We start from the raw sequence: 24,162 nt of genomic DNA on the forward strand, positions 1-24,162 counted from the left end.
TATTCTCAAAAGGTTATAATCGTCAGTGTTTTTAAGTGGCGTTCATCGATAAACTTAATAAAAATTAAGCAAATCGATTTCTATAAATTATGAATTATTAATACAATTTTGAATGTTTATTAAATCATTTTACAGTATTAATTCATTATCGACTCCACTGTAATATTATCTCAGCACAAAATTATGTAGATAAATTGCGATTCTTTGTTTTAGTGTTTGTAAGTGACTCGCAAAGCGCCACCAAAGACCTTGACATTGCAATATTATGATTTTCAACAAGTTTTATTTAGATTTATGATAAAAAAGAAAATGTATTAATGAGATTAATACGATGTTAAACGGATATTGGTCAACTTTCAGGAAATGCAAATAAGTGAATATATAATACACAATTTTAGATAAGTAGAAACTAGTATAACTAATGATGAACAAAATATTAGTACAGATAATATTTCGTTATGAAATTTACATTAATACTAGTTTCGAAAAATATTTCTTTCAATAAAGTATATTATAAATCATGAATATGTTAAATAATTATGCAATTACAAAAATAATAGAATATTATATATCGGGAATTATTTACATTAAAAAAAAAATATTATGATTCTTATAATTTTGTATTGTAATTTGTTAAATTATTTTGTTTAACATTTTATATGAAACTTTTTTTATTATTTTTTCAAATCATTTGTACATTAAATACAGTTCAAATAATATAAGCAACATGCTTTGAATTGTTACTAATAATATATGTTGAAAGTAATAATTCTTTTTCAAATTTAATTTTCTCATATTTTTGTGTAAGTTTAAAATATCGGAAAGAATATAATTACATCACATTTTTAGTATATCAATTAAAGAGATTTGAAAATCTCTATTTTCTCTATTCTATAATAATAAAATATTAAATAGTTTAAACGGGGTGTTAAATAATTATTAAACAATTATTTAATAATTTTTTAAAGCCAATTTAATATTAAGTTCTTAATATTATTAAAAATTGTATTGGAAAACATTTTAAATACTTTTGTTGTTTATACAAATATTCAGGATCTTCATATGTTTTATTCATATGCAATTCTTTATAAATTTTGTTGAATTACGACATTTTTAAAAATTTTTAAATTTGATAAACTACTCTTCTTACTTATTTATAATATTAACAATTTCTTACGACGTTTTCTATATTGCAGACTTTCCTTCTCTGTTTTTTTTATTTATTTATTTTTTTTTTTTAAGAATAACTTATATTGTCGTAAAATATTCACTATTTAATTTTTAATATTAATAATTTAATTACACTTTTGATTATTAGTTTATATTATTCTTAGTATAATTAAATAAATAAATAAGATTTTCTTTATTTATGCAAATATAAAGTTTCTGGTGCTTTTTTCAGCTTTATTTATTTTTCTTATTTATTTATTTCCTACTTTTTTCTTGATTTTACTAATTATTTAGAACCGTTAGTTTAAATCTTGAAATTTAAATAGGAAATAAATTTTCTATAATTATCACTTGTATTTTAACAAAAATAATTTTCTATATATAATTCATTATTTTCTGTTAATTTACAGTTATTTAACATTGATATTTAAATGATAATCTCGAAAATTATATATTTGGAATTTCATAAGTATAATCATATAATTTTTCTCCATTTTTTTTTTACAATTATAAATAATTTTATTGTTATAAACAACAATAAAAGATTATTTGTGTTAATATTTTTGTTCATCACTCAATATTTACATGCAAAAAAAAAAAAAAAGAAAAAAATCAATAGTTTCGTAATAGCACTTAAACAATTTCTATAATATTTTTACAATACTTTTTCCTTCTCTTTTGCTTTTCCTACGAAGTTTTAACCACTAGCCGTTATTTTTCTTTTCCGCAAATGTGTGAAAGAGATAATAATTTCTTTCTCTGCAAAAGCGTCAAGAATTTACTGTAGCATAAGTTTACTTCACTTAAGCACTAAAAAACGTACACATGTAAAAGCGCTTAAGGGTATAGATGTGAAAAAACTGTCAGCTTTAAGAATGTCAGAATCTTGAAAAGAATTCAGTGATGGCGTTCCCAATGAATTTTATTAATCCAAGCATCATGATATAGTATCGTAGTTTTTAGGATTGTCTAGTTAATTCCGTTTTGAAATGCGAATGTGTTGTACCTACCAATACCGCCGAATTGAATACAAACGAATAAGCATTGAAATAAGGGAATATTTGAGTAAAAATGATGATCATTAATGATGATAATAATTAGCCGACTGTAAAAGTAACGCTTTATAGGCTAAGCTATACTTGTGTAATTTCTTGTCGAGCGTGCTCTGATTTCTTGTCTACACGCGCTTTTTCATCACTGATCTCAGAGGATGTTTGCGCACCTTTTATTATGTTGCTATGTATATGTTAGAGCACGAGCTCTCTTAACCCCTTTTTACTAATGAGCTCGAGCACCTTAATTATTATAAGGAAAGGTTTATGCAAATTTGTGATTTCAATGTAAATTACAACCAAATACGTTCGCCGTTTGTAGGAAGTCATTCGGACGACTTTCATTCTACCGTTAACAGGAATATCGATAATCGATATTTTGCAGATAATTTTGTGAAGTTTCATTAGCGATCAATGTTTCACATTCAGATTTATTATTTCCATCATTAATTATATTCAATGCAAAAGTGATGTGAATTTCTTTAGAAGAGATTAATCATGAGAGCAATTTTTATATAAAAGTACATAAAATGTTTTGTGTAATTAAAATTATTTTTAGTTATTTAATCACAAGACGCGAATACATTTAATGAACAAATATTCTGCTATAAATTTAGATTAGTTGAAGAGAAGACTTTTATTTTTTTTTTTTTTGTTTTAATTTTTTTTTTTTTTTTTAAAGAATCAATAAAATTTAGTTACATTATAATTGACAATTAACAAACATTTGCACACTGACATAAATGTGAAAAAAATATACAATGTTTTTTTTTCAATTTTAATTAAATATTCGTTTATTACAATTACATAATAAGCAATATGGCAGATATTGTATATCCATATGATTGATCGATTGAAAAACGAAAATTGCATTTACTTTTGTGCGAGTCCAGTGATATATTATGAACGTTTGATGCATAATTTTTTTTATGGAGACCTGATTTCATGAGGAACAATGTATGTGACAAGTATATCGCGGATGTAAAAGTTGTGCGAAAAAAAAGGAAATAAATTACAAGCGAATAAATCGAAAAAGTGCCAAAAAAAAAAAAAAAAAACAATTATATTGAAATGCGTTATATTGGAAGCTGATTTTATCGAAAAGTATTGTTGATAAGCAAATAATGCAAATAGGAGAAATAAGTGATATAAATAATCTTGGTATCGAAGTTTAAATTGGACAAATTTTTTCTATTTGTAGCCAAAATACCAATTGTAGCGAAGACGTGCATCAATTTATTTATTTTCGAACGATTAGAAAATTTTTTAAATAAATCTATTGAACTTTGAAAATTTACAAATTTTCTTTAAAGTTTTATATTATATCTCATGCGAATTATTTTAGTTTCAAATGTTTTTTATATAAGAATGTAAAAGTGAGAGAAACATTCGAATGCTACTGTACCTGTTGGATTTCGAAAAAAAAAAAAAAAAGAAAAAAAAAAAAAGAAAAATACAAATCCAAAAAATATGTCTCGGTATTAATGTTTGTATGATTGTCAATGCTGTTTTAAAAAATTATTGTATTATATTTTTTTTATTGCAATAATTTCTTAGCTCCAATATCAATTTTAAATATATATTATGTGTATTTATTTGTTCATATATGTTAATTATTTATTTTCTTAAATGATAGAAATTTCCACAAATTATAGAATAGATAACTTTTTATATATTCTTTAATTTATCGAAATATATTAATTTATTGATTTTAGAATGAGATAATTAAATTTTTCTTATTGTTTCTTTATTCTAATGCACACATGCGAGGTAATAAGTAAATAATTATATCGCCAAAAAGTGAAATATATAACCAAGTTATTGAACATTTGCTTATATATTTTGTTGAAAATAATTTGAAAGAGAAAATACAGAAGATACATGTAATCGAAATAATTGTGAGATTATCAGAAAAATGTCGTCCGTCCTACAAACTGCCTTGTTCAATTAAACATTTGACATCCCACCGGATGGAAAAAAAGAAAAAAAAAAAAAAGTTGTATAAATCTTCCTTAATATCTACAAGTGCCTGGCGCTTTACTTGCGCGTGTTTGACGTGGCAAATAATAAGTTTGAATTTATTGCGAGTAAAGATTTTCAAAATTTTAAAGAGGATGAAAGTGCGCGGGAGAAAAAGAGAGAGAAAAAAAGAGAACATCATAATAAAAAAAAAAAAAAAAAAGAAAACAGTATGTGTGTGAAAGTGTGAAAGTTAGAGCGAAAGCGATAGAAACGTTTAATATCGAATATATAAAAAGTGAAAAATCTTAAAAATCGAGGTGACCATTTTCTGAGTTTCATAGTTGGACATCCAGCCTTCACGTACAATAAAAAAAGAATTTAAATTTTGCACAATACAACTATTACGTATTCAAACTTTTATATAATATGTATGTGACGTGTTGTATGAGTTGCATATTATTATATAATGCAATGACGCCTCTCGTTAACCCTCTATAATCTATATTAAAATTCATGCGAATAATCTAAAAAAGAATTTTTTTATTTCTGAAATTTCTGTAAATATATATCGCAATTATATTATATCCGTATTATATAAAAATAGAACAATTTTTTTCGTATAAATGGGTCGTAATATTATAGTTAAGAATAGAATCGTAATTAAATTAAAAAAAAAAAGAATTGATCTATCGAATTAGATTTTAAAAACATTACAATTGAGAACGGTGAAGCTAAAATGTTCGTGTAATCATACTCGAATGCTTCTTTTTGTAGTTTTAGATCTCGAAAGTTATGAGCGGGAATATATATGTAAATTTAATAAACGAAGACATTTAGAAATGATCTTGTTGAAGAATTTCAAAACGAGTCGTAAATATATGAAATAATATATTAATAAATTTCACGATTGTGATTAATGAGTTCTCTATATAGACAATTTTTGGAGATATTTTTAAATAAGAAAGTTCAAAGAATCGAAATTCAAGGTCATTTCGAAAATTTCTTCTATTGCATAATTTTTAAAAACGAAAAATTCAAAGAGGAAGCATTTGCAATTTCCATTTGCAAGCATTTTACGTTTACAAATATTTTATATATATATATATCATCCTTCATCTTTAAACACGCTAGACAATTTTAAGAATATTCTTAATTAGATAATTAAGATAATTTGTCAGACACGAGTCGCATGAAAAATGCATGAAAAATCATAGAATTGTAGAGGGTTCAGATACGTATAATATGAAATAGCTGTATTATGACATGGATTCTAACATTACATAATAAATGCAATTTGAAATTAATTCTTTTGCGCTTTAACTTTCTCATCTTTTTCTTTTCTGTCATTTTACATCTGATATAATTAAATGAATTTATTTCATTCCTAATAATAATAATAATAACAATAACAATAACAACAATAATAATAATAGTAATAATAATAATAATAATAATAATAGTAATAATAATAATAATAATAATAAATAACTTCATTAATAAATTTATTTTACACATATTATTATACCTTGAAAATTTATATAAAAGTATGATTCTCAGAATTTGAAGCTTTTGGAACAGCGATAAATAAATATCTTCGTGATGATACATGTATATATGTGTGTGTGTGTGTGTGTGCAAAGATCACGAAGAATAATGGACAAATGCGCTTTATATAAAAATCAAAATTATGATAAAGGTTACGGATCGTATTCTGCGATGGGGGATGGTCACCTTAAAGATAATGCGCTTGGGAAATAAGGGAAAGCTCATCGCAAAGACATGTCGAAGAAATGCGACTGAAAACAAAGCGCTTATATTTAGGTGAATAGATATTTGTTAAAAGGCGTGTTGCTAGTTTACCATCGGTTGCACACTTGTGAAAGTATGTACTTAATTTATCTGTTAAAAAAAGTCTTATCAAAATGCCGGGAAAAATGTTATTTATTAATCGTAAGATTAGAAATATGTCAACATCTATCTCTATATACACGTGAATGCATAAAGACATACATATAGTATAGAATATATTTATAAATGTTTAACAAATAATTTTTAATATTAATAACCTCAGTGTTTTTGCGTGTCATGGATGATTAAATTTCATTTGTGACACGCATTATTTAGTTTCCAGCATCGATTTATTTTAATTTTTCATCATTCGATAAATTAAATTGATCAATACGAATAATCAATATCTTATAAGTATAATTTCTTTTTTTTTTTCTTGTAGATATATACTTCATTTATATAAAAATTACACTTTTACCTCATTTCATCATTTTATATTTATATTATTATAATGTATATAGACAATTTAAGATAAGGACAAAAAGCCTATGATTCTAAAATCATGTATGTCTCAATATACATATAAGTCAATGTATTTAATATAAATTAATAATTATACTTTTCTTTTACTTTTTTTCTTTTTATTATTAATCATTAATTACGAACAATATGGACAAAAGTAATATTTGTCGAAAATAAAAAATAAAAATATGTTTTGTAATGAATAGAAAGAAGTACAAGAGAAAGAAGTAAAAGAAATCAAAGAATGAAATTCTTCAACTAAAGAATAGTTGTAAGAATAGTAAAAAATAGTATGGTTAAATTAATAACAAATCATCATGCGTTAGGATGCTCTTGTATAATTTCAGCGATATGCCATATCTAATTTTAATATTGTAATACTTTTAAGAAATAGTCAATCACGGTACGTTTCTCTTTATATGTGTATTCGAAAATTAAAGAATCTCTCTACACATCCATTATTTCTGCAAATAATATCAATTACAAGAATAATATAGTATCCTAAAATTAATAAAAAAATTGTAAATTTAAATACATATAATGTTTCAACTTGTAAAATGTTCTACATGTATCTTGAAAATTAAGTTTAATTTTTTTTTTTTAATTCCTAGCTATCCTTAATTTTTTGAAGTTAATTAATAATCAATTTTACATTTATCGTGTATTTTTTAATAAGAAAATAACGATTTAATAATAAAACGTTGATGATAAAAAAAAATAACAAATTTTTAATATATTTTAAATGTTAATTATGTAAAATAAATTCGTACGAGAAAAAATAAAGAATAAAATTTAATAGTTGAATCTATAAAAATATATAATAAGTGAAAACAATATTTATTAATAATATTTATTGTATAAGAGTAAACTATATTAATATATATTCATATAAATAAAAATTCCTATAATAGATAAATATTAAAAATAAAAATTTAATTTTCTTATTGTTTGTAGAATTTTCAATATTCAAATTAAAACAGAAAAACAATTATTTGGATAAAAAAAAATTTTCAAATAATAAAACATTTGTATTTCTTTGTAATAATTATTTTATAATTATTGCAAAGATTTTAATTATTTCGGAACGACTATAATAGTAACGATAATAGTAACATAAATACAATATAAATATTAATATTTTTTAAAATTTAGTTTCTTATAAATCTTCTTTATTTTTTGCCATTAAATCATAAATTTTCTTTTGAATTTGCTTCCAAATCATAACAATTTTTAATATATGTTATATTATTTGTCTCATATAATTTAAAAATTCTCTTCTTAATATAATGGTAATCGAATTGATAGAAATACTTGGAAAAATAAAATAAATCACTTAATTCTATTTTCTATTAACAAAAAATCGCAAAATGAAAAAAATATTAACGTGTAATATTTGGAATAATATACTACGTGAATCTTGTATTATTAAAGCATAAGACTTTTTATTAAAAAAAAATTTAATTATGAAGAAAAATAAGATTTGTAGATATTTCACATCGAGCATTTGTTTATCATTATGTAAATAAAAGATAGAAAGTATTAGAAAATTATTATGTTGCTTAATGTATTACTTATTGCTATAATAATTTTAAAATTTACTATTAATAATAAATTCAGAAAATCTATTAAAAAAAAAATGAGCAATATTTTTTGATGGATAAAAATTGATTTTTTACATTTTTAATTTGAATATAAAAACAAATGCAACTCTAATATTTGCATACCGTTTTTCTTATAATAAAATTTTTTCTTGTAATAATTTTTAATATATCTATTTTTATTATATCTATTATAATAGTATATTTTTAAAAATCAATATTTTATTACTTTAAATACAATATATACAATATATATTATAATATAATACTTTGAATGCAATATATACATTTAGAATGAATTATATAGAGAACTTCGTAACTTAAGAATTTCGATTAATCTTTAAATAATAATTTTAATGAAAAATGTTTCAGATAAAAATTAAATCATTTCAAAGGAATCACAATGAATTTTAAATTTCAAAATCATCTCGTTTCAAATAATTATTTAAAATCTCTTTTTTTTGAAATTTTTTTCATAAAAATAAACGAATAATAACAAAATAAATTCGAATAGAAAAATATAATTTATAAAATTTACAATTATGTATAATTATTAAATAATTTTTAATCAAATTTTATTAAAACTGATGTTTCAAATGTTTGATTGTTAAAAGAATAAAAATTTAATTTTCATTCATCATGAGATTTAAAAAAAATACAAAGTATAGAAAAACTAATAATTTACTATATAATCAAGTTAAAATAATAAAAATTTTATATAATCTGAAACATATTTTGATAAAATCATTATTTATGAAAAAAATCAATATATTTTTATATATTTTTATAATCTTAGCAATAAAATTAAAATTAATTAAAATATCTTCCAAATAATTTTTTGATATTTGACATTATTTGATATTTATAATATTTATTATGTTTATAAAAAATTGTAATTCGAATTGATTTGTAGAATAAAAAATATAATTTCTACTTTAAAGAAAGAAATTTATGTTCTTTATGCAATTTATAAGTATATTAAATTATTTTATTTTTAATATTATATATTTTCGTCTTAAATATTTTTTACTAGATTTATTATATATTATATATATAAAAGTATAATCAAAATGATTCAAGTTACATTCTTCAATTTGCATATTATAATATACATATTTTATTTCTTTATATAAGTACTAAAATATAGCAATAAATATAAAATAAATATTTATGAAATATATGTTTATTTATTATATTTATACATATTTATACATATATATATAATACAGATTGAAAATTATTCATTATATTCATTATATTTCATACAGTCTATAAAATATAATATAGTATAAATATACAAAAAATTATTTTATTGTTGAATTGAATGAAATTATTATTACATTATTACAAATTAAATTTTATTGAATTAAGATTAATTTATGAATAAGAAATTCATATATATAGTTGATAAAATATTAAATGATAATGAAATTTAGATATTTATATATATTATAAAATTATTTCCAAATTTATTTTTCATAAGTTATATTATATTCTTGTATAAAAAATTTATTTATTATATTCTTATATAAATTGAATATCATTTTAAAATTGATGTTCAAATTAATGTTTATTGCTTTCAGTATGACATGTAATCATAACCACGTGTTGTGACAGTGATAAATTGAATTTAAGAGTTTTATGAGAATAATAGTATTAATTAATAATTAAATTTAATTGGATCAAAATTATAAAATTTGTATAGATATATACATATCACGGTAATGTTTAAAAATGATATATTATAAATATATATAAGAACATTATAATATAACCTATTATTACTTGCCGGTGATATTGTTTATTTATGATTCATAAATTATAAATAATTTATAAATCTTTTATTTGTGTATATATCATAGTTATTATATTTATATGACTTGATATTATATTTATTATATTTGTAATATAATATTATTTTTTATGAATTAATATCAAAATTTGTTAAATTATAAAATTTGTTTTTTAATATTATTTAATTAATATTTCATATACTATTTGCAAGTATTTTTTTACTATTATATTTTTATAGATGCTTAAATATCATGAACCAGTATCAGCATTTGCAATGTATGCTATGAAACGTAAAAATACAGAATCATCATCGAATTCAAAAAAATTAAAAAGGAAACATAGTTCTCTTCAAGATAAAAAAGTAGTTTCAATCAGTGATACAAAATTTAAAATACAAGAAAAGACAAAACAAATATCCATACATAAAAATGTTCAAGGAACAAATAAAGTTTCAATAAATAAAATTCCAAATATAAATAAAAAAAAGAATTTAATATCTAAAAAAACTAATTCATCTATAATTTCTAAGAAAAATAAATTAATTAAAAAACCAATACATAAAAGACAAAATAAGAATATAATCTTAATTTCTGGTTCAAAGAAAGTTGAACCAAAGAAAAAATTAAAAAATTCTGTTTTAATGATGAATAGAGCTCTTGCAAAAATGAAACAAATTAAACAAAAACAAATTAAAAAAACAAGAGTAATAAAAAGGACCATTCAAGAAACTACTTATTCTAATTCTGAAACAGCTGAAGAAAATCATGAGAATCCTGTAAAAACAAGTCGTTCAATGTTTGAATGGTTAATATATCCTATGAAAATAGAGGAGTTTTTTGAGTGAGTTCAAAATAATTAAATTTTTCATATATGTCTGTAAGTCTATATGTTAATAAGGAATATATGTTATTTTCTTCTAGAAAGAATTGGGAGAAAACACCTGTTCATATAAAAAGGAATTTTCCTAAGTATTATAAATTACTTATGTCTACTCCAATGTTAGATAAAATATTAAGAGAGTCCTATATTTTATTTACAAAAAATATTGATATTACTTCATATGAAAATGGTATAAGGGAAACTCATAATCCAGTTGGTCGTGCAGTTCCAACTGTTGTTTGGGATTATTATATGAATGGTTGTTCTGTTCGAATGTTAAATCCACAAACGTACATACCAAAATTACATTCATTAAATGGTATTTATTTCTCTGAAATAAATAATTATAAAACAAAAATATTTTCAAATAAAAATATCAAAATGATTTTAGCTATATTTTTAAATATATTTTTTATATAATTCATTATTATTAAAATTAATAAAATTTATTTATTATTTTCAGCTACACTTCAAGAATTCTTTGGTTGCTTTATTGGTGCAAATTCTTATCTAACACCACCTAATAGTCAAGGTTTTGCACCACATTATGACGATATTGAAGCTTTTATATTACAAATTGAAGGTAAAAAAAGATGGAGATTGTATAAACCACGAAATCAGAATGAATATTTGCCAAGGTATTCTTCAGAAAATTTTTCACAATTTGAGATTGGGGAACCTATACTAGATACAATTGTAAACGAAGGAGATTTGTTATATTTTCCACGAGGAACAATTCATCAAGGTGAAACTATTGATAATACACATAGTCTTCATATTACGCTAAGTGTTTATCAGAAAAATAGCTGGGGTGATTTTTTGGAAAAGTTACTTCCAAATGCATTAACAACTGCTATAAAAGAAAACTATGAATTTCGAAAAGGATTACCTATTGATTATTTAAGATATTGTGGATATGTACATTCTGAGATTCAAAATAATTCCAAAGATAAATTCAAGGAAAAAATAAAACATTTACTTAGTAAATTAATAGATTATATTGACATAGATGAAGCTGCAGATTTAATGGCAAAAAATCACATTCATGATTTTTTACCACCTGTTCTTTCTGAAAGCGAACGGGAATGTTCTGTTACTCAAGATGGTGAAAAAATGATTGAAAATGGAATTGTTAATAATAGAGTAGAAATAGAACCTGATACTAGATTTCGGTTAGCAAGATCTCATTGTATAAGGTATGATTCAATACAAATTAATGATATTTATAATTTTGAATTTTGAATTTATCATTATATAAAATGAATTTTTTCACAACCATATATATTCAAAAATCATATGCAAAAAATTATAAAATCATATAATTTTATATTTTATTTTTACATTTTTTTTTTAGATTTATATTTAAATCCATAATTTTAACTAAATTTATATATTTGATATGAATATTATTTCTATTATAGATTAATTAAAGAAGATGAATCATTTAAAATATATTATTCAAGTGAAAATTCTAAAGAATATCATGAGTATGAATCACAATTTTTAGAAGTTAGTGAAGAATTTATACCTGCTATTCGAAAAATGATATTGCAATATCCTAATTTTATACGCGTAGAAGACTTGCCAATTAATGGTGAAGATAATAAGGTAAATACAGAAATATAATAATTATTTTAAAGCAACGTTATAATATATTATATTCTTTTTATATGATAAATTAATATTCTAAATTATTTTTATTTCATAGATACAAATAGTCAAAGATCTTTGGGAAAAATGTCTCATAGTAACAGACAATCCATTATGTATATTGGAATAACCGTATATTTTAATTTGTACAAAAATTAATAAAAAAATAAATATTGAAAGTCAAAGTTCTTAAAAGTATTATTATTAACTTAATTTTAATACTTTATAAAAAGAATAATATATATATATATATATATATATATATATATATATATATATATATATATATATATATATAAAATAATTTGATAACAATATAAAACATATAAAAATAATATAAAATAACAATATAACATAAAATATATTATTTTATATAGGATTGTTTTGTATAAGATTGTTTTATATAGATATTTATACAAAATTATATCATAATAATTTTTATAATTGTAAGGGTTTTTAATATGGATAACATGAATATTTAATATGAATAAATTATTTATAAAATAAAATATTAGTAAAACATAACTAGTAAAAATAGAAAGTTATATTGCGATTTATTGATTACTATTTTAGAAACGAGTAATATATATAATATATATAATACAATATATATAATATTGTATAGTACATGAAAAAATATGAAAAATATGAATATGAATGAATATAAAAATACATATATATATAAAAATATATATGAATATAAAAAAATATTTATATTATTCTTTCTTTTATAATAATATTATCATTTAAAAATATTGTACAAAAAAAAAATTAATTTTCATAAAACTTTGGATATAGATTGAATTATTTGAATATAGAAACGAATAAAATATTCAAGGAACAATTTTTTTTGACATTTTGAAAAAAGAGTTATTTTGAACAAAGTTGACTTACAATGTTTTTTGTTTTTAACAATAAAATAATAGATCATAAATAATGATTTTAAATTTATAAATAATTACACCAATTTAAAATATATAATATATTATATATAAATACAAGATTATAATATTTATTTATTTTTATCACATAGGTTATTGTGGAATATTTTATCTGATTTAGAATTTAATTATTTCTAAAAATTTATTTAAAAGATAAAATTATCTTCAAAAAAAAGCTGAGTTACTTAGATAAACAATTACTTAAATAATAAATTCATATCTTCTTAAATAAAAAAAAAAAAAAGAATAAAATAAATAACTTGTTGCATTACATTAAAATTACTTGTATTAAAATTTATAGTTTTTGTACATTTCAGTAGAAGACACTTATAAGTCGAATTTAAAAAAAAAATTTGTTTTACATAAATTTTAGACATAAATTTATGTGTTATACAATATTTTGAAATACATTTTATTTATTAAGAATTTTTTGAATTAGATATATTTTTATTTGTCCGATTTGTTATTTCGTTTTGCTTGAGCAATGTGATCTCTTTGTCTTCCAAGAACATATTCAATATATCCAACGTATCCATCATGATCCACGTCGTCTTCTCTGAGTACTCTATCCACAAGTTCTTCATAACAGAAAAAAATATTACTTTTTATTCTATATTGTATTTATATCTACATAGATTTTAATTTAATTACAAATGTTTAATTGAAATTGTTTAATAACTAATTTAATAACTATTTTGATATTTTATTTATCATCATATATTATCTAAAGTATATTTGCTAAAGATACAAGTTATTTTATCGTATTTAAAAAAAAATTTTAAAAGATACAAAATAGAAAATATCTAATTAAAAAAAAAATGTATTTACAATATATTATATTTTATGCTACTTTAAAATTATTACATAGAAGTTTTAATATAGATTTATTTTTAATCGCAATTTAAATGCAATTAAAAAATTTTTATATATAATAAAAAAGAAAAACATTTAATATTATAATAGATAGAATTGTGTAATAGATAGATTTCAATTTTAAGAATCTGAATTATTTTTATAATTTAAGGCTCTCAAAAATAATAGTGAATACTTATTTATATATTAATAAATTTAAAGAATGTCAAGAATATCTTATTTAAAAATATGGAATATAAAAAAAATGTATATTAAAATAGACAATATTAAATATTAAAATTAAAATATATTATTTTAATTTTATTTTAATTTGAAAATAATTTTGTATATAAATATACAATGAATGAAAAAAAATTTTTTTTTTTGCTTTTTAATTGGTTATTGAAAAAATTATATGTAATTTGTTATATACAATTAATTTACATACCTACGATCCAGGGCAAATCATCTTCGTAATCCACAGTTTTCATGTTTTCGTTTGAATTTTCACGTTCAGCATTGGCAAGTCTGTTTTCGTGAAATGTATGTTGAATTGCGTAAAGAATTTCTAATCCGTCCAATTTGGCATTATTGTCGATATCATGAACTCTACGATTAATATAGCAATTGAAATTGATTTGAATTTATAATACATGGAATTATATTAACATTGCTTTATTCAATTAATAATTTTTATAATGTGTAATCATTTTTTCTTTATAAAAAATCATTAAAATTTTTAATGATTTATATATAAATCGAAAATCGAAAACGAACTTATTATTCAACAATATTTAAAACACAAAAAATTTTCTTATGAGATATATTGTTTTTAAAAAATTTATAACATATAATGAAAAATAAAGGCATTATTTATAATTTATTAATATGAACGTACTTAAAGTAGTGGAATTCAATCTCCTGTTCAGTCATATTCGAAAAGTCCAATTGGTCCGCCATTGATCCTATGTCTTCTTTTAAATGGCTGGAATTTCGTTTTTATATTTCGAATTTCTGTAGCATTATAGATCGAATAAAAAACATGAATAATGCAAATTATACTGAAACTAAATAATTTATGATAAGTACAATGTATTTCATGCATATTTTCACATAATTGATAAATTTTTGATGTCTTTTTAGATATTTGATTATAAGATAATAATGAGCAAAAAATTGTATTTTAGTAATTTATATGCGTATCCAATTTTTAAAATCATTTTTTTTTTTAAATAATTTTTCAAATTTAAAAAATATCAAATTTTTTACTTATTTTCATATATAAAAATTTTCTTTAACTTAAAAAAATAAGAATTTGGAAATTTATTAAATGTATTTTGTAATAAAATATATATCTTAAGCTGTATCTTCACTAAAGCAACAAGGATGTATTTTTATTGATGTAAAGTTTGAAGAAACAATATTTTAATAGAAATAAACAATAAAAACAAATACTTATATAATCTTATGCATTTTGTTGCTTAATTTACAAAACATTGCCATTATAATGTAATTTATGCAAAATGTTAATATAGATACATCTTTTCAAGATTGATTCTAGTGATCAAATACAAAAATGTCAAATTAGAAAATATATTTTACTAATAATGTATTTAATATCATTAATAATCATTAATAATCATTAATAATAAATATACTTCATTTTTTTCAATATATTCAACTGTTACTAATTGTTTTTATTAATTTTGATATTCTGGCTATCGATTTTTTTCATTATTTCATACTTAATATTTTTCCATTTATTGAATACTTGAATACTCATTTTTTGAATACTTACTGTTCTTAGATTTGTTCCTATAAATGATTTCATAGTGTATGTTATATTTATAATAGAATTATAAATATTATTTTATAATAACAATTTACATTGTATCTCAATTCATAGTGACAAATGTATATGATAATATACATTTATTTTTGAACATTAATATATGATTATCTAAAATTTCTGAAATACTATCATTGGACAATAATTATTAAGTTAACCAAAAAGTTATGAAAAATATGAATATTTTGACAAAATTTCAAATATTGTTAATTTAATAATAAATCATTATCATTGATTTGACCTCATTTTTTTCTTACCATTGATAAGAATAAATATTGCTATAATTATAAGGAATAAGTCTTCTTCGGTTATCATTTACATTCACAATTTATAACAATCCATTTATATAGATAACTCTACTAATGAATATAATTTTAAAATCGAAATTTATGTTTTTCATATTATTTTACTTTAGTATGGACAAAATATTTTGTCCATTTGGTATTTGTTGGATATTTTTTAAAAATAAGAGTAATAATAACATACAGAAAAAAGGTTCTCATCGTTGTTTCAACGAGGATACAGCTTTAGGCATTACATTTTGTGCCAGAGAGCCAGATGAAAATATCTGCAATAAAGACTTTTTACATGGGAAGTTAGTAATTTATTCAAATTTTTGTAAAAATTTTTTTTAAAAAAGAAATCCAACGCAGGAAATTAAATTCGAAAAACATGAAGGATATTTAATATAAGAAAATTAAATTGAGAAAACATGGATATTCCAAAGAAATAAAGAATTCTATGACAATGGAATAAATAAAAAACTAATGATAAATACAAATCTACCAAAAATTATTTTTATATTATGTGCTCGTAAATATTCAAAAGATCATTACAAAAAAAAAATAAATATTATATTTATAATTTTTTTTTATCTATCTAATAAATGTATATAAATAACAATAAAAAATAATAATATTAAATATTATAGTATGTAATAATTTACTAAATATTATAATATGTACATGAGAAACAAATTTTTTACTTAAGAAAACGAAAATTTAATATGTTGTTTAGAATTTTGAATGGAAAAGTATTTTTTAATATAAAAATGAAATTTTCTAATTAAACATTTTGTTATTTTATTTAATATTCATTGATATTCATAAATATAAGAAAAAGTGTGTGAATATTAAATTAAATGTCATCAAAAAACAATGAGTATATTGTCATATTCTTTTATTTTAGTCATTGAATGTATATATGCAGAATGAGATATTATTATTTTATTCTTTACATTTCTTTATATTTACTATTTTTACTATTACTATTTACTAAAAGAGTTACTTGAAAGTTCTTGATTATACAAATATTGAATATAAAACTTAAACAAAAAGAGTATTCAATACTAATATTTAATAAAAATGTAATACTAATATTATAAATCAAAAAATCATATGAAATGTAAGTGATAATCTGGGATATTATTCTTAGAATTCTATATTATTATATTAAAATTTACAATTTTTTAATATTAAACTAAAATTATTTTTTTGTTTATTACAGAATATTCGTTAAATTGGCATAACTTAAAATAAAAACGTATAACGTAATTCAAATATCTCATTTAATTAATCTCTAAAAAATAATTTAATTAAAATAATTTTTTTTCTCAAATTTACTTCTCTTCGATTGTTACTAAGGAATAGAATTCAATTAATTAAAAAAAAAAAAAAAAAAAAGTCATTAGAAACAAACTTTTCAACGAATTTAAATCTATTTAAATTATATTTAATGATGAAATAATAATAATTTAAATATTAACTAACGTAGCATCCTGAAGTAATTCTGTATCTTGCGTTATCTTCACGTCTTTCTGCGGGGCGTAATGATGGTGAGAAACAGCGCTTCGCGGATGATGTGGTCCACGTAAACTAGTCGAAAATCCAATGCATAAACCGATCATAATTGTAATTATCATTTGTCTGAAACAGTTTAATAATTAATGAATAACATATTATATTATATCTATTAATTTTGAAATATTTTTGAAATTTATTAAATTAGAGTCGAAAAATACGTTAATTCAAAAAAAAATCTAACGAAAAAAAGAAAAAAACTCAAAACAAAAATAAAATATCATTTTCACTTGGTATGGTTAAATATTACATGTATAAATCGAAAAATATAAAAATGCGAAAAACTGGATGACATTTTGTGATATTCCTTACAATGCTCAATAACAATAGGACCTGCTGAGACACGGTGATCGTCTAGCGTTGCCCTAGCATTGTCCACTGTCACTTGTAGGGGTTGAACACCCCTTGGCTAGCGACAGATGGACGGTAGAGGGGGTCCTAGTAATTATTATGCGATTACCCACAAGCCCATTGATTTAGATTGGACCCCGGGGGGTGCAGTGCACGATGCTCTGGGCCCGTCTTCAAATTTGCTACACATCACTCGTCAAGAACTTTGCAATCGTTTAAAAGCCTATGAGACGTGTATACTGATAGTCTGTAAAGTGATATCTCTTCTTTCTTAAAAACATACACATATTTAGTCTCCAAGAAATAAATTATAACTTAATTATAATAATTTTTGTTTTAAATTTACTTTTTTCCCAACTATTGCTATTCACATTTGAAAATAAATTATTTCTATCAATTTAAGTTAATACGACACAATAATATTACTTTGATTATTAAATATTATAATTAAATAATTAAACTTATTACATAAATAAATAATTTTACACTTCATTTATAAAAATTATAAATATTTTTCTTGTATATTATACAATGTATTTATATTTTATATAATAGATCTATTATTTTAGATTTTAGTTTAGTTATTATTTTAATAGTTTATACATACGTATTGTTACGTGTTTATATTTTATAAGTATTTCTTATATGTTGAACTATATTTTTTGAATAATTGTAATAAATATATTTAAAAAAGTAAATAAATAAGTAAAGACGAATAATAAGATAATTAAATATTTCTTTATCAAAATTTATAGTTAAGTTTAAAAATCAATATAAAGATCAATCTAATATAAAAGAATATACACATATAACTTATTATATACATAATATATAATAATTTAAAAAATTACCATAAGTATAAAATATTTTGATATCTTAATGAAATCTATCGAATATAATAAGTTTTGAAATAATTTTTTTCGAATAGTAATAGCGGTAGTGGGGCAAACAAAAGTGTCATTTTTAGTCATGTTTACACTCAAATCGCGAACACTCGTGAATATTTGTGTAAAGAAGAAATGAGGATAGGTGTTAAAAGACACGCGAGATTGACAGGAATCCAGGGTACTTAGGAATCAATTTTATATAGGCTTACGGTGGCCGAGTGAAAATGCATATGTTGAGGGGGCCTCAAGGGGCTTTCGATGCAAGTGGACCCCCCCCGGGGTACACACCCCAGTTGGAACAGAACACCCTCGATTCCCCCTCCTCACTTTGGTGTCGAAATCTATAAATAATTTATATCATTTGGTCCATTCACTGAAAGAGCCCATATGTACCTGTGTCGCCTTACAGGGGACCTAGATTTTTTTCTCCTATCGCTTGGATCAAAAATCTCAGGCGAGAGTATATACTATGCTATAGCAAATATATATAGCAAATATTATGTTATTGTATTCATTAATGATATAATAAAAAAACAAACAATGTTAAATCAATTTTCATCGTCATTGGTTCAATGTTCAATAAAGATTTTTATTAATTTGTGACATTTTTTACGAGAGCGACCCTCTGACGTAAATTCGTTTGAGATAATTGTGATTATCGATATGTTATAGATAATTTAATAACATCGTTGAGATATTGTAAATAGATAATGAGATATATAAATGATCAGAATATTTTTTTTTTGTTATTAAGATATTTAAAAATGTTATTTATGTTATTATATACATAATTTAATAATTGTAATATAAAAATTTGTGTTTTTGTGATAAAAATTTGTCAATATGTTTTTTGAAGGGGTAATACAGAAATCAAATTTCATTGTATTTCATTTGATTCGTATAATACTTAATTTATTGATTCTACATTTAGTGTTAAAATTACCTTATTAAAAAATTTTTAATAATTGGTTTGATTTTTGAATAGTTTGAATATAAATCAGAAATTAAATATTTTATAAATATAAATCTTTTGGAATCTTTTTAAAAAAGAATAAAAAAAAATATATGAATTGAAGGGAAACCATATTTGATTAATAACAAATAAAATTATTCAATTTCATGTAATTAAGTTTTTGCTTTTAAAAAAAAATAAATCAAACAAGAATTAATATGGTGTACCTGCTGATATGAAATATTGATGATTGATTTATTGAAATGAAATAAAATTAAAATGACCTTTGCAAAATAATAAATTCAATTTATATTGACAGGATTGATAAATATTTTTAAATATTGAATATATTTGATATTAAGAATTAATAATTACATTTTCAACTTATTTCCGTCTCTTATCATAATTTATTGCGATAAAAATACATATTTTTATTATTATATTTTTTCATAATTTTCCAAATGATTTATATATATTTTCTTTTATTTATATTCATAAAAAATATATTTTGACTGGAACATTAAATTTGGCTTTGTTATCATATAAAAGCAATTTGTATCTGTCAAAGCAAGTTTTTTTAGATAAAAAAAAAAAAACTTGTTTACTTATTCATTGTAGAACAATATATGTACTATATAAAATATTTTTCATTTGTTTATCAAGATTTAAATATTCTTTTTTTCATATTGAAAAAAAATGAAAATCAATAAGTTAAAGAATGTGAATTGTTTATGTTATTAAAGCGAAAAAAATAAAGAATGAAAGATTAATTTAAATATGAAAAATAATATAATATGTAATATGTAATTGTTTTGACATTTCTTCTATATTAATATTTGTCAAAAATATTTTTAGTATAATAAAATCTAATAAAAATTTATAAATGAAAAATTTTTCTTTAAAAATTTAGTCGTTAGAAGAATAAAGTTATCATTATTCTTTAAATTATTAAACTTCTTTTATATATTTAATATTATATTTGTTTGAAAAGAAATAAACAAATATTTTGCGAATAAACTTTCGAATGACCCGCCCTCCATCTCTCAAAGTTCAATATCCATAAATATCGAAACATACTCTCGAATCGAGGAAATTAGAACCTATTTTGTTCCAGATTAGGTTATTCTAACCTAACCTTAATTCGAGATTGGTGCCGATGTTTTTTGGTCAACTTGAATTGTGCGAATTTGATACGTATAAAAAAATTAATAAATTGTATCATTTACCTGGATTTAACGATCGACCGTTGAATTATTGATCTTGAAATATAAGTCGAACTTCCGTTCGATTTTTTTTGGTCGATCTTTTCAATAATGTTTTCAACTGGATTTTCTCTTCTGTAACGCGCGTGACATTTATCGACGTTCTTCATGGAGTTTGCGTATTTGAAGAGTTGCTCGTTATACTGTTCGTTCATAAAGCGGGATATTTTGTTTTTGAATTCTACAAATCGATTCATTTGTATATTTTGAAAATCGAAAAAATATTAATTACAACGAATAAATTTATATCTTGAAGTATATTCAAAGAAAGACGAATTCAAATGCAAGTAATTGATCCCTTAGGGATCATTAAATCATTTAGATTGTTATATAACATGAAACGACCGATTTTATAAATATATAAAACTATTCAAGATTCAATGGTTAAATATACGATAATAAGTAATATTTATTACATCTTAACTACATGTTTAAAGTTAAATAAATATATGCACAAAATTTGGATAATTTTATTACCATTATTTTATTGTAAAAAGAAAAAAAACATATGTTTCAATTCAATCAAATTTGAGTAAAAATATTTAATAATGGATCTTTATAAAGTCACGTTAAACGAATAAACAATTTGTCTTTGATATAAAAAATTTATATTAATAAAGATAGATAAAAAATGAAGTTAAATAATCATTTTCAATGAAGCTATAAATGTCAAAAGTCTTACAAAATTAAAAATTCGATCATTTCATTTCCAAAAACCTAATAGAATATTTTATATAATACTTTATAATATGAATGCTTATAAATTTTTTTAAGAAACTATTTTTACAACAAAAAAATAGATATATAAAATTATTTAATATTATAGAGATGAAGTAAATACGTTTAATTATTATTAGAGTTTAAAAATTATATAAAATTATTTGCATTGATATTTGATATAAAAATTAATAATGTAATATTTTTTTGACAGAAATTATTAAAATTACGTTTTAAATATTTTTTTCTAAAACTTCACTTTGTTAGATAAACGAATTAAGTAAAACTGAAATATTTCATTTTGACTTTAACTAGACATACGAATTGAATAAACTTGAAATATAAATCTTACGTTAAAATTTATTTCAAAATGAAATAATTGAATTAGAAAGTGAATTTTTACAAAGTTTGAAAAAGTATCATATTCTTATATAAATAAAATATATATTAAATTAATTTATTTTATTTTATATTCCAAAAATAATTTTATATATTTAATTTTGAAAAATTTACTTATACTATATTTTGATTATATTATACGTAGATATAAATGTTTTTTTATTATATATTTTATGCTTTAATGAAATATGAATGCAATAAATTATTTTTTTTTTTTTTTACATCTGATTTACTTTTTACGAAATAAATGCAATTTAGATTCTTAATTTGAATTTTCTATTAAATTACTATTAATTTAATACTTATGAATATACTATTTGAACGCATTATTTTATTGAGCATTATTTTTTTATCGAAAAAAAAAAAAAAAAGAAATTTTTATCTTCTTTTATTGTTTCATTTTCAAAAGTTAGGATTTAATTTAATTTAAACTGATATTTTAAAAATAAATTAATGTAAAAAATGAAATTTTAATTTGGACAAATATTTTTAAATAATCCAGCACTTTTTACATTGAGTTAGACGCACTTTGCTATATAAATTACATTATATTCTGGTTTTCTATGATAGTTCATTTTTTCCTAAAATTGTCAGATACGCCGAAATCCATCAAGATAAAAAATTGGCTGAAAATGAATATAGGCTTTCCTTATTCGTTTTTTTTTTTTTTTTTTTACTGATGATTCCATTAAATTTCCAATAACAAAAATGTTGATATTTCATCGTCAAACTATTCATTTTTATTCAAAAAAATATTTAAATTTTTCTATATCGAGTTGAAAAAAATGCAATAATTATTAAAAAATTTTATTTCATTTATTTATTATACATAGAAGTAGAAAATAATAAGATAAATTTATTGTATTTTGTATTTAATTTAATATATATTCAGAGTTAGAAAATTAAAAAAAATTATCGTTTTTATTATTTAAAAATAACAATATATAATTATTAGTTCAATAATAAAAATTTTGTAAAAAAGAGAGTAGATAGATAGACAATCGATAAATTAAGAAAAAAAATTCTTCAAAGATTATCTCTTCTGCTCCATTTTAAATAAATTAATGAAAATATAAACCAAGAAATTTTTGGTCTTTTTACTTATTTTTTTATATTATCATATTTAATAAAGATACTTTTCTAAACAATAAACAAATGCAAGCATTTATTTCTATAATTAGATTAATATTAGATATAATATTTGGCTACAAGAGGAAAGAATCTTTGGTAAATAGATAATAACATAAATAAATAAATGAAAAAATTGAAACTTTTAATCTTTTGTTTTGCATTATTTTCTGCAATAATGAAAAAATGATATAATGAAAAAAAACGTCTAAGTATTGTTTTTATATATCCTTTCGGAATCAATTATAAGCAATTATCATCTCTCAATCTTTGAATTCTTAAATTGCAATAAAAAAAAAAAATATCTCCATAATAAATAGATTAATATTTTCATAAACGAATTTTTAGATAGAATTTTAGATAGACCAACTTTATACATTCAAAATTGGGTATAAGATTCGATTTTTTAAAAAAAAATGTAATTGATCTTGAAATCTCCTCTATACTATTCGTTCTACAAATAATTCTTGCTAAAACATTTCTTTGATAATTTTAAACTTTTGTAAAATGTTCGACCGTACCCATTTAAACGAAACACCCTATACATTTT

General features: G+C 20.6%; 2 protein-coding genes across 2 annotated transcripts; one reads left to right on the forward strand and one right to left on the reverse strand.

The window, feature by feature from the left end:
• Positions 1 to 9,631: 9,631 nt before the first annotated feature.
• On the forward strand, positions 9,632 to 12,603 carry NO66 (Bifunctional lysine-specific demethylase and histidyl-hydroxylase NO66). Its single transcript, XM_012488466.3, has 6 exons — positions 9,632 to 9,813; positions 10,125 to 10,726; positions 10,807 to 11,084; positions 11,229 to 11,961; positions 12,187 to 12,373; positions 12,474 to 12,603. The coding sequence occupies exons 2-6, from the start codon at positions 10,125 to 10,127 to the stop codon at positions 12,543 to 12,545; spliced, it is 1,872 nt and encodes a 623-aa protein (XP_012343920.1). The 5' UTR covers positions 9,632 to 9,813; the 3' UTR covers positions 12,546 to 12,603.
• Positions 12,604 to 13,624: 1,021 nt separating this feature from the next.
• On the reverse strand, positions 13,625 to 21,481 carry LOC100867815 (multiple coagulation factor deficiency protein 2 homolog). Its single transcript, XM_003695070.4, has 5 exons — positions 21,333 to 21,481; positions 17,827 to 17,982; positions 15,107 to 15,193; positions 14,657 to 14,817; positions 13,625 to 13,934 (listed from the first exon to the last, which is right to left on the reverse strand). The coding sequence occupies exons 1-5, from the start codon at positions 21,476 to 21,478 to the stop codon at positions 13,804 to 13,806; spliced, it is 681 nt and encodes a 226-aa protein (XP_003695118.3). The 5' UTR covers positions 21,479 to 21,481; the 3' UTR covers positions 13,625 to 13,803.
• Between the last annotated feature and the right edge of the window lie 2,681 nt (positions 21,482 to 24,162).

This window comes from Apis florea, unplaced genomic scaffold (assembly GCF_048593485.1).
Source record: "Apis florea isolate Af1SG1 unplaced genomic scaffold, ASM4859348v1 contig_1794_pilon, whole genome shotgun sequence".
Taxonomy (NCBI): domain Eukaryota; kingdom Metazoa; phylum Arthropoda; class Insecta; order Hymenoptera; family Apidae; genus Apis; species Apis florea.

Excerpts from the sequence above, each read along its gene's own strand:
- NO66 (XM_012488466.3), top strand. The coding sequence starts at position 10,125 with ATGCTTAAATATCATGAACCAGTATCAGCATTTGCAATGTATGCTATG. Across the intron at positions 10,727-10,806 it reads AAAATAGAGGAGTTTTTTGA|AAAGAATTGGGAGAAAACAC; the intron begins GTGAGTTCAAAA and ends ATTTTCTTCTAG. Across the intron at positions 12,374-12,473 it reads TTAATGGTGAAGATAATAAG|ATACAAATAGTCAAAGATCT; the intron begins GTAAATACAGAA and ends TTTATTTCATAG.
- LOC100867815 (XM_003695070.4), bottom strand. The coding sequence starts at position 21,478 with ATGAAGAACGTCGATAAATGTCACGCGCGTTACAGAAGAGAAAATCCA. Across the intron at positions 15,194-17,826 it reads GAATTACTTCAGGATGCTAC|CCATTTAAAAGAAGACATAG; the intron begins GTTAGTTAATAT and ends ACGAAATTCCAG. Across the intron at positions 14,818-15,106 it reads ATTGAATTCCACTACTTTAA|AGTTCATGATATCGACAATA; the intron begins GTACGTTCATAT and ends TATTAATCGTAG.